The sequence below is a fragment of the Macaca thibetana genome, chromosome 19 (assembly GCF_024542745.1).
Source record: "Macaca thibetana thibetana isolate TM-01 chromosome 19, ASM2454274v1, whole genome shotgun sequence".
Classification (NCBI taxonomy): Eukaryota; Metazoa; Chordata; class Mammalia; order Primates; family Cercopithecidae; genus Macaca; species Macaca thibetana.
Window position 1 is genome coordinate 5338557 of NC_065596.1, and position 12024 is coordinate 5350580.

A 12024-nucleotide genomic window follows, 5' to 3' on the forward strand; every position below is an offset into this window, starting at 1 on the left:
CTGGGGTGTCAGGGGATGTCTGTACAGCGGGTGGTGGCTGCAGGACGGGCCACGTGATTTGATTGTTCCCAGGAACCTCGCATGGGGGTCTCTGGGGAAGGCCTGGACCCCAACATAGTCCAGCAGTCTCCTCCTGGGACCCCTACCAGGGCAATCTCACATCTCCTTGAGTGGGGTACAGGAGTTCTTCCAAGTCACCAAGTGGATGCCAGGCCCACATCCTGGCCCAAGGAGTCCGAGCTGGAGGCCTTTCCAGTGTGTGCCTGCATCCTCCTGCTACAGCAGCCTCAACCTCCCCAGCTCAAGTGATCCTCCTACTTCAGCCACCAGAGTAGCTGGGACTACAGACGTGTGCCACCATGCCTGGCTAATTTTTGCATTTTTTGTAGAGCCGGGGTTTCAACATGTTGCCCAGGCTGGCCTCAAACTCCTGGGCTCAAGTGATCCTCCCGCCTTGGCCTCCCAAAATGCTAGGGATCACAGGCGTGAGCCACCATGCCCCATTTGGTCTAAACATGTTTATTGAGCCTCTACTGCATCCTCCGGCTGGCTGGGGGCGGAGTCTGCGACAGTGACCCAGCCTGCCTTGATTTTCCCCATCATCTTCCCCTCAGTGACTGGCAGGGGCAGGTAGAGGAGAGGCGTGAGGCTGGGGTACCCCTCCCCACTCTCCACCCACTCACTCTGTCCTCTCCCTCTTCTCCTCCTAGACAGAGATCGCTCCACTCAGCCTGGGACGATGGGGAGGAAAAAAATCCAGATCTCCCGCATCCTGGACCAAAGGAATCGGCAGGTGAGTTCCACCGGGTAGAACGGTGGTTGGGAAAGACATTCCTAGCAGGGGGCGTGGCCTAGGCAAGGGGCTGACCTGACCAATTGAACTGCAGGGGAATGAGGAGGCATGAGGAGTCCTGATGCCGTGTCAGCATTTCTTTCTTTTCTTTTCTTTCTTTTTTTTTTTTTTTGAGATGAAGTCTCACTCTATTGCCCAGGCTGGAGTGCTATGGTGCGATCTCAGCTCACTGCAACCTCTGCCTCCCAGGTTCAAACGATTCTCCTTCCTCAGCCTCCTGAGTAGCTGGGATTACAGGCACGCACCACCACGCCTAGCTAATTTTTCATTTTAGTAGAGACGGGGTTTCACCATGTGGGCCACAGTAGTCTTGAACTCCTGACCTCGTGATCCGCCGGCCTCGTCCTCCCAAAGTGCTGGGATTACAGGCATAAGCCACTGTGCCCGGCTTGTCAGTGTTTCTTGTTTCCCCTCCCTCCCTTCCTCACTCCCTCCTTCCCTCTCTGCTTCCTTCCCTCCCTTCCTCCTTCCCTCCCTCCTTCCCTCCTTCTTTCCCTCTCTCTTTCTGTCCTTCCTTCCTTCCTTTTTTTTTTTTTTTTTTGAGACGGAGTTTACTTTGTCACCCAGGCTGGAGTGCGTGGAGCGATCTCAGCTCACTGCAAGCTCCGCCTCCTGAGTTCAAGTGATTCTCCTGCCTCAGCCTTCCGAATAGCTGGAATTACAGGCGACCGCCACCACACCCGGCTAGGCTAATTTTGGTAGTTTTAGTAGAGTCGGGGTCTCACCATGTTGCCCAAGCTAGCCTCGAACTCCTGACCTCAATCAATCCTCCTGCCTCGGCCTCCCAAAGTGCTGGGACCTCAGGCTGAGCCACCACGCCCGGCCTGCTCATTTTCATGATCACTTATTCATTTTTTCTCCCTGATGGCTGGAACCCCAGCCACAGGGGAGATGGAGCTCGACACAGCCACACCCAACTCAGAGGGCCAGAACAGAGGGAGGCCCAGAACTGGGAAAGCCCAGAGAGAGCATGTGGGCTCTGCTTGGGAACCCAAGGCACACTTCTCAAAGGGCAGGAGACATTTGGGCTGGGTTTTTAAGTTCCAGTAGGAGTTTGCTAGGTTGTGACATGAGAATTACCAGCGCAGCCAGAAAGAATCCTGAGGTATGTTGGAGGAAGAGTTAGGCCCTGCCACTTCCCCCACACCACCCCACATTCGTCTCTTCTTCTCTCCCCTACCCCTGCGGATCCTGGGTCCAGGTAACGTTCACCAAGCGGAAGTTCGGGCTGATGAAGAAGGCCTATGAGCTGAGCGTGCTCTGCGACTGTGAGATAGCCCTCATCATCTTCAACAGCGCCAACCGCCTCTTCCAGTACGCCAGCACGGACATGGACCGCGTGCTGCTGAAGTACACGGAGTACAGCGAGCCCCACGAGAGCCGCACCAACACTGATATCCTCGAGGTACCCCAGGTCCTCCTCCCCAGCCCCACCAGGCCCTGTGCACACTGCTTTCTCAGAGCCCAGGGACTTTGCACAAAAGATGAGCATCTTCATCTGGCTTTGCGGGCTGATGTCCTTTATTTCTGCTGTCCCTAGAGTCGGGGGACCTTTCTAGGGACAGCAGAAATAAAGCACATCTGGCAGGTCGCGGCAGCTCACACCTGCAATCCCAGCACTTTTGGAGACTGAGGCAGGGGGATCACTTGAGGTCAGGGATTCTAGACCAGCCTGGCCAACATGGCATAACCCAGTCTCTACTAAAAACACAAAAATTAGCCGGGCGTGGTGGCTCATGCCTCTAATCCAAGCTACTTGGGAGGCTGAAGTAGGAGAATTGCTTGAACCCGGGAGGCGGAGGTTGCAGTGAGCCCAGATCACGCCATTTCACTCCAGCCTGGGCAACAGAGCAAGACTCTGTCTCAAAAAAATAAGTAAATAAAATAACAAATAAATAAATAAACAAAAAAGACAGAGGGGTCTTCACTGGGATGGGAAGCTAAAGCCTAAGGGCTGCGGAGAGCAGCGGGCTAGGACTAGGCCTGGGAGTCCTCAGTGTTTTGGAAGTGTGGGGCAGAAGGTGGCAAAGAAGAGGTTGGGGTCCAGGAGTGTGTGGTTCTGTGGCCGCAGGAGAAGGCAGCTCAGGAAATCTGCTGGCGTTTCTTTTTTTTTTTTTTTTTTTTGAGACGGAGTCTCGCTCTGTCACCCAGGCTGGAGTGCTGTGGCCGGATCTCAGCTCACTGCAAGCTCCGCCTCCCGGGTTCAGCCATTCTCCTGCCTCAGCCTCCTGAGTAGCTGGGACTACAGGCGCCCGCCACCTCACCCGGCTAGTTTTTTTGTATTTTTTTAGTAGAGACGGGGTTTCACCGTGTTAGCTAGGATGGTCTCGATCTCCTGACCTCGTGATCCACCCGTCTCGGCCTCCCAAAGTGCTGGGATTACAGGCTTGAGCCACCGCGCCCGGCCTGGCGTTTCTTAAGCAGCTTTTTTTTTCTTTTTTTGAGACTGAGTCTCGCTTTGTCGCCCACTCTGCAGTGTAGTGGCACAATCTCAGCTCACCACAACCTCTGCCTCTCAGATTCAAGTATTCTCCTGCCTCAGCCTCCCGAATAGCTCTGACCACAGGCATACGCCACCATGCCTGGCTAATTTGTATATTTTTAGTAGAGATGGAGGTCTCACCATGTTGGCCAGGCTGGTCTCAAACTCCTGACCTCAAGTGAATCTGCCTGCCTCGGCCTCCCAAAGTGCTGGGATTACAGGCGTGAGCCACCGCGCCCAGCCTCTTAAGCAGCTTTTGATGCCAGGCTATGAGGCTGCAAGTGGGGGCAGAATGGAGGTCCTGGAGTCATGTCAGGAGCAGCATTAGGACAGTGCCAACAGGCCTGCATGAATCTCAGCTCCTGCTATGTCGATCTGGGCAGGACCTTGGGCTCTTTGGTCTCAGGGGAGGAAATTGCTAGATGGTATCTCACTGGGGTTTGGTCAGTGGGGTTTGGCTAGAGCAGGCCATGCCTGCATTCCTCCCCACTCATGGAGCTGGATGGGGATAGTCTCTCCCCTCTCCCATAGAACTGGGTTCCCTGGCTAGGGTAGGGGTAAGCGTCTACCCTGTTGTCTCCTGTCCCCATAGACGCTGAAGCGGAGGGGCATTGGCCTCGATGGGCCAGAAATGGAGCCAGATGAAGGGCCTGAGGAGCCAGGAGAGAAGTTTCGGAGGCTGGCAGGCGAAGGGGGTGATCCAGCCTTGCCCCGACCCCGGCTGTATGTAAGTGACTCCCTGGCTCTGTGAATGAGGCATTCCTCCTACTTCCTAGGCCCAAGTTGTTGAGGCTGGTACCGAGAGAGGGGCTTAGAGCCAGAGATCCTGGAGTTGGGAGGCAGGTCTCCACCTGGTTGGGCAGGAAAGGCTTCTTTGAGAAGTGGGCACCATAGCTGGGGCTTTGAAGGATTAATAAGAGTTCAACAGGTGAACAGTTCCTGCCTTCATTTCATCTTTGATTCATCAAACACTCTGTGCAGCCCCCTCAGTGCCAACTCTACACTAAGTGAGAGGCCTTGGCTCTGAACCTACCTGTCAAGGACAGGCAGTCAGACAGAAGCTCCCCAGCCTGTGGGATTAAAGCAGGTAGGGAGCCTGGTGGGAGGTGCAGCAAAGGCTTCCTGAAGGTAGAGCTGGGCCCCTGAACTCATCAGGATTTTCTCCCTTGGACCCCATCTGGCCTGGGGTCCTCTGACCCATCCTCTCTCTACCCAAAGCCTGCAGCTCCTGCTATGCCCAGCCCAGACATGGTGTACGGGGCCCTGCCACCACCAGGCTGTGACCCCAGTGGGCTTGGGGAGGCACTGCCCGCCCAGAGCCGCCCATCTCCCTTCCGACCAGCAGCCCCCAAAGCCGGGCCCCCAGGTGAGCATGGGACAGTGGGGTGGGGGTGGGGTCCTGGGGGGCTGTTTGGGTGCATCTTGGCTCTGGCACTGCCGGACTGTGTGCATCACCTCTAAACCTCAGACTTCATTAGTTGACATGGCCCGCCTGTCCTCTCTCTCTGGGGTCTCTCTGGGGTCTCCTCTTCCCCAGGCCTGGTGCACCCTCTCTTCTCACCAAGCCACCTCACGAGCAAGACACCACCCCCACTGTACCTGCCGACGGAAGGGCGGAGGCCAGACCTACCTGGTGGCCTGGCTGGGCCCCGAGGGGCACTAAACACCTCCGTGAGTGAGGGGAGGGTGTGGTGGGGCTGATGAGGGCAGACAGGGCAGCCTGGGGTGTGGGCCTCAGTTTCCCCTTCACCCTCTCTCCGCACAGAGAAGCCTCTACAGTGGCCTGCAGAGCCCCTGCTCCACTGCAACCCCTGGACCCCCGCTGGGGAGCTTCCCCTTTCTCCCAGCAGGCCCCGCAGGTACACCCCCTAACCCGCCCCGCCCCGCCTGGGAAGCGTCCGCACTCCTGCCCTCTGGGAGTTCCACACTCTCCCACCCACCAGAACTCAAAACTCACCGGGGGTGGTCAGGTTTGCAAGAGGCTTAAGGAGAGGTCCAGGCCTCAGCCCCCAATTCCTGCCCACCAGAATATGGCCTGGGAGACCCTCCACCGCCCCCTGGCTTGTTGCAGCCCCCCACCCTGGCCCCCTGGCAGCCCTCGAGGGGTGATGGGCCCCCCGCCGTGCCCTCCCAGCCCAGGTAAGTGCCCTGACGACGGCCCCAGCTCAAGTCCCGCTCCTCCAAAGCCCCTGCCGCTGCTGACCTCTGGTGGCCATCCCTGGTACTGCGCACACTTCCGGTGCGGATGGGCAGTTATTTTGAGGCCCCAAGAGGGACCGCCACCCCCTCCTTTCCCAAGGTCCTCCTGCCAAGCCTTTGCCCACGCTGTGCCATCCCCTGGCTTCCTTCCCTTCCTCGCTGAGCTCACGGCCTCCCTCTCTCTTTCCCCCTGCAGTGGGGGCCGAAGCCTGGGCGAGGAGGGCCCCCCAACCCGCGGCGCCTCCCCGCCGACCCCCCCAGTCAGCATCAAGTCCGAGCGCCTCTCTCCGGCCCCCGGGGGCCCCGGCGACTTTCCTAAGACCTTCCCCTACCCCTTGCTCCTCGCCCGGTCCCTGGCAGAGCCTCTGCGGCCCGGGCCCGCCCTGCGCCGGCTGCCCTTGGCCGACGGCTGGCCCCGGTAGGAGACCCCTGGTGGCACAGGCCCAGGACTCTCGCCGGGCACGGCGAGGGCACGTGGGGACCCCACCTCCCTCCAGGCCTCTTCAGAGAAGACTCGACAGTGACGGCCCCCTCCGCGGTGGGGGCTTGGACTCAATCCATGCTGGGGGGACTCCTTTCCTTCTTCCTCTTTGTGTGTATACCTAAAAATAAAACGCGCGTGGCGTCCGTGGACCAGACTGACTGTGGCTGCTCAGAACTCGCCTCATTCTTGCCTAGTCTTGGCTTGGGGTGCCCCCTCCAGAAGCCGACCTGAGATGAGGACTCAAGAGCCCGTGGGGTGTCCGGGAGGGCTGCCAGGTGCAGGGGTGGGGAGGCGAGGCGGGAGGAGCCCTGCAGGGGACGCGCACCAGCAGCGGGTGCTTAGCCCGCGCGGGCTTCTGAGGACAGCATAGAGTGATCGTGCACCTAGAATGGTCCCACTCCAGGGGTGAGGGCCCCGGCTATTTCCACTCCAGGGCCAACGGCCAGGGCTGCTCCTGGCGCTGTGGGTCATGGGCTCAGGGGCAAGCCTCTAGGGCTGGGTCGTATGGCTCCAAAAGCAGCAGCTGGGAATCCTGAATGTCGGGCTCCCAGGGCACTGGGAGCACCCCTGAACTGCTCCTCTTCTTATTTTTTATTTTATTATTTTAATTTTATTTTATTTGAGACAGGGGCTCCCCGTATCACCCAGGCTGGGTTGCAGCGGTGCGATCTCGGCTCACTGCAACCTCCGCCTCCCGGGTTCAAGGGATTCTCCCGCCTCAGCCTCTGGAGTAACTGGGACTACAAGCGCCTACTACCATGTTAATTTTTGTATTTTTAGTAGAGACAGGTTTCGCCATGTTGGTCAGGCTGGTCTCGAATTCCTGACCTGAGGTGGTCTGCCTGCCTCGGCCTTTCAAAGTGCTGGGATTATAGGCATGAGCCACCCAGCCCTGCCAACTGCTCGTCTTTTGAATGGGTGTATCTCTTGAGCCTTTGACCCAGCAACTGATTCTACCCAAAGGACAAGAGAGCAGGGTGTTTACACACCCACTCCTGGGGCTGCAAACTGCCCCCCACTCGGGCCTGTCCTGTGTGTGAAGGCAGACTTGGGTGTCCTGGAGTCAGGGGTGCCTCCCAGAAAACAGTTGAGGTGCAGCAGGGTGACACCCCAGGTGGTCTCAGTGGGATTTTTTTTTTTTTTTTTTTTTTTGAGACGGATTCTCGCTCTGTCGCCCAGGCTGGAGTGCAGTGGCCGGATCTCCGCTCACTGCAAGCTCCGCCTCCCGGGTTTACCCCATTCTCTTGCCTCAGCCTCCCGACTAGCTGACACTACAGGCGCCCGCCACCTCGCCCAGCTAGTTTCTTGTATTTTTTAGTAGAGACGGGGTTTCCCATGTTAGCCAGGATGGTCTCGATCTCCTGACCTCGTGATCCGCCCGTCTCGGCCTCCCAAAGTGCTGGGATTACAGGCTTGAACCACCGCGCCCGGCCGGGATTTTTTTTTTTTTTTTTTTTTTTTTTCAGTTGGGGCCTTATTATGATGCCCAGGTTGGTCTCAAACTCCTGTGCTCAAGCAATCCTCTCACCTCGGCCTCCAGAATAGCTGGGACTACAGGTGCAAGCCGCCATACCTGGCATTCAGTGAGATCTTCAGAACACTTAACATCTGACTTCTTGCCGGGTGTAGTGGCGAATGCCTGTAATCCTAGCACTTTGGGAAGTTGAAGTGGATGGATGGCTTGGGCCCAGGAGTTTGAGACCAGCCTGGGCAACATAGTGACACCCCGATCCCTACAAAAATTTTTTAAAAAAATTAGCTGGGCATGGCTGGCACATAGCCTTCCTCAGCTATTCAGGAGGCTGAGGTGGGAGAATCGCCTGAGCACGGGAAGTCGAGGCTGCAGTGAGCTGTGGTCGAGCCATTGCACTCCACCTTGGACAACAGAGCAAGACCCTCTGTTAAAAACATCAACAACAATGACAACATAAAAAACTGACTTCTAGCCGGGCGCGGTGGCTCACACCTGTATTCCTAGCACTTCGGGGGGCCAAGGAGGGCAGATCACTTGAGGCCAGAAGTTTGAAACTGTCTCTACTAAAAATACAAAAATTAGCTGGGCCTGCTGGCCCATGCCTGTAATTCCAGCTACTTGAGAGGCCGAGGCACGAGAATCACTTGAACTTGAGAGGTGGAGGTTGCAGTCAGCTGAGATCACACCACTGCACTGCAGCCTGCAGAACAGAGGAAGACTCCATCTCAAAAAAAAAAAAAGAAAAAAAAATTACTTCTTGCCTGTAATCCCAGCCCTTTGGGAGGCTGAGGAGGAAGGATGCCTTGAGCCCAGGAGTTGGAGGCTGCAGTGGGCTATTATCAGCCCACTACAATCCAGCCTGAGTGACAGAAAAAAACATTGTCTCTAAAAATAACAGTAATAAAATTTAAAAGATGTGCCTCTGCCCTGTTCTGCTCATCTCTTTGAAGCTTGCCCTCATCCTTAGAAGGAAGCTGGGCTCCTCAGCTGCCCTACCCCACTCTGGCCTCATCTCCTATCCCTATCCCAGCCCCTCCAGTCCCTTTGAAATATTTGCAATTCCAACATACTGGTCTTTCCTGGAGCGCCTCCCTCAACCCCCAACTTGCCTCCTTTTTAAACTCCTTCCCACCCTCCAAGGCCCAGCTCTGCCTCTCTTCCTCCAGGGTGCCATCTACACTGTCCCAAGCTGAGAAATGCCTTTGTGGACTGGAGTTCACAGATTTGGACAGGAAGATGGAAAACATGAGTGTTGAGATCAAGACTTACAAGATCCGCCTTGGCCGGGCACAGTGGCTCACGCCTGTAATCCAAACACTTTGAGAGTCTGAGGTGGGAGGATGGCCTGAGCCCAGGAGTTCAAGACTAGCCTGGGCAACATGGTGAATCCCATCTCTTTAAAAAAAAAAAAAATTAGCCAGGCGGGGCGGTGTGTACCTGTAGTCCCAGCTACTCAGGAGGCTGAGGTGGGAGAATCACCTGAGCCCGAGAAGTGAAGCTGCAGTGAACTATGATTGAGTCACTGCACTCCAGCCTGGCCCACAGAGCAAAAGACCCTGTCTCAAAGAGTGAAAAAACAAAAACAGGCCGGGCATGGTGACTCACACCTGTAATCCCAGTGCTTTGGGAGGCTGAGGCAGGTGGATCACTTGAGGTCAGGAGTTCGAGACCAGCCTGACCAATGTGGTGAAACTCCATCTCTATTAAAAATGCAAAAAAATTGGGTGCAGCACACCAACATGGCACATGTATACATATGTAACAAACCTGCACATGTATCCTAGAACTTAAAGTATAATTTTAAAAAATTAAATTAAATTTAAAAAATAAAAAAATACAAATACAAACATTAGCCGGGCATGGTAGCATGTGCCTGTAGTGCCAGCTACTCAGGAGGCTGAGGCAGGAGAATCGCTTGAACCTGGGAAGTGGAGGTTGCAGTGAGCCGAGATCGCACCACCGTACTCTAGCCTGGGCAACAGAGCAAGACGCCATCTCAAAACACAAACAAACAAACTCACCTGCTTTCCAATCACTCTGCCAAGATCCAAAGCTAAGCTGATTGGCGCAGCTCAGCCAGAATGGGCAGGATACCTTGACTGACAATTTCAAAATCTCCTTCCATCACTCAGCGCCCCAGGGAGAGGTTCCTTCAGTAAAACCTAGTGCCTTACATTCCACCCTTAGCGCACACAGTCCTAGACGAGATGATGGGTGGGACTCCTTTTAAGGGCTAGGGAGACAGGACAAAGTATATAAGTGACAGAACCCAGAGAGGGCACTCGTTTATATGGTGGAGTATAGGGTGCCATCTGCACCCCAGACCCCAGCTAAAGTTTGTCCTATGTCATCTTCGCCACCCTCATCCCCAGTGAGGTGGGGGCTTTGGGGACCCAGTTTCCAGAACAGGGATATGGCATGATCAAAGTGTGTAAAAGCCCCTCTGCAGGCTCCCATGGCAGGGGACACTGGGCGCTGAGGGGAGGCAGTATCCCCTGGAATGATCACTCTGTGTGTGTGTGTGTAGGCGAAACCACCAGGACTCCAGGACAGCTTGGAGGTGGAGGTGAAGGGAAGAAGGTTCCGTGGGCGACTGGAAGCCCCCATTTCTCCCTCTGTGCTGTGGAAGCTTGTGGGGAATAAGACTTGGATGGGGTGAACTCGAAGCCTCTGCAGACTGTCCGAGTGTGGCTAGAGATTTTGCTCACCCAACCCCAGACTCAGGTCTTTCTTTTTTCTTTTTCTTTTCTTTCTTTTTATTTTATTTATTTTATTTTATTTTATTTTTTATTTATTTATTTATTTTTTGAGACGGAGTCTCACTGTGTCGCCCAGGCTGGAGTGCAGTGGCCGGATCTCAGCTCACTGCAAACTCCACCTCCCGGGTTTACACCATTCTCCTGCCTCAGCTTCCTGAGTAGCTGGGACTACAGGTGCCCGCCACCTCCCCCGGCTAGTTTTTTGTATTTTTTTTAGTAGAGACGGGGTTTCACCAGGTTAGCCAGGATGGTCTCGATCTCTTGACCTCGTGATCCGCCCATCTCGGCCTCCCAAAGTGCTGGGATTACAGGTTTGAGCCACTGCGCCCGGCCTATTTGTTTATTTTTATTTTGTTTTGCTTTTTTTTTTTTTTTCCTGAGATGGAGTCTCGCTCTGTCATGCAGGCTGGAGTGTAATGGTGTAATCTTGGCTCGCTGCAGCCTCCGCCTCCCAGGTTCAAGCAATTCTCCTGCCTCAGCCTCCCGAGTAGCTGGGACTACAGGTGCGTGCCACCATGCCCAGCTAATTTTTTGTATTTTTAGTAGAGATGGGGTTTCACTATGTTGGTAAGGCTGGTCTCGAACTCCTGACCTCAGGTAATCCACCCACCTTGGTCTCCCAAAGTGCTGGGATTACAGGCGTGAGCCACCGCTCCCGGCCTATTTTTTTTATTTTTATTATTCTTGCTTTTTTTTTTTTTTTTTTTTTTTTGGAGACAAAAGTCTCACTCTGTTGCCCAGGCTGGAGTGCAGTGGCAGAATCTCGGCTCACTGCAGCTTCTGCCTCCCGGGTTCAAACGATTCTTGTGCTCCCCAAATAGCTCAGATTACAGGCGAGTGCCACCACACGCGGCTAATTTTTGTATTTTCAGTAGAGACGGGGTTTCACCATGTTGGCCAGGCTGGTTTCGAACTCCTGAGCTCATGTGATCCACCCACCTCAGCCTCCCAAAATGCTGAGATTACAGGCATGAGTCACCATGCCTGGCCTATTTTTTTTAATTTTTGAGGCAGGGTCTCACTGTACTGCCCAGGCTGCAGTGCAGTGGTGCAATCATAGCTCACTGCAGCCTTGACCTCCTGGGTGCAAGCGATCTTCCTACCTCAGCCTCCCAAGTAGCTGGGACTGCAGGTGCGCACCACCTTGCCCAGCTAGGCTGGAGTGCAGTGGCACGATCTCGGCTCACTGCAACGTCTGCCTCCCGAGTTCAAGTGATTCTCCTGACTCAGCCTCCACAGTACCTCACAGGCGTGAGCCACAACGCCTAGCTAATTTTTGTATTTTTAGTAGAGATGGGGTTTCACCATATGGGCCAGGATGGTCTCGATCTCCTGATCTTTCGATATGCCTGCCTCAGCCTCCCAAAGTACTGGGATTACAGGCGTGAGCCACTGTGCCCAGCCTGCCCAGTCAATTTTTATATTTTTTGTATAGTCTGGGTTTCCCCACGTTCCCCAGGCTGGTCTGGAACTCCTGGGATTAAGTGATCGTCCCATCTTGGCCTCCCAAAGTTCTTGGATTACAGGCATGAGCCACTGTACCCAGCCTCTTTTTTTTTTTTTTCCTCACTGTGTTGCCAGGGCTGGAGTGCTGTGGCATGATCATGACTCACTGCAGCCTCAAACTCCTGGGCTCAAGCAATCTTCCCACCTCAGGCTCTTAAGTAGCTGGGACTTACAGGCTTGAGCCACCACACTGGGCTAATTTAACGTTTTAAAAATTTATTTTATTTTATTTAGAGATGAGGGTCTTGCTGTGCTGCCCAGGCTGAT

At 54.8% G+C, this 12024-nt stretch overlaps 1 protein-coding gene across 1 annotated transcript; it reads left to right on the top strand.

The window, feature by feature from the left end:
* The first annotated feature begins 716 nt into the window (after nucleotides 1–716).
* Nucleotides 717–6172, top strand: MEF2B (myocyte enhancer factor 2B). The gene is made up of 8 exons (XM_050769717.1): nucleotides 717–793; nucleotides 2055–2258; nucleotides 3928–4062; nucleotides 4554–4701; nucleotides 4873–5006; nucleotides 5101–5194; nucleotides 5363–5474; nucleotides 5731–6172. The coding sequence occupies exons 1-8, from the start codon at nucleotides 740–742 to the stop codon at nucleotides 5954–5956; spliced, it is 1107 nt and encodes a 368-aa protein (XP_050625674.1). The 5' UTR covers nucleotides 717–739; the 3' UTR covers nucleotides 5957–6172.
* The last annotated feature ends 5852 nt before the right edge of the window (nucleotides 6173–12024 follow it).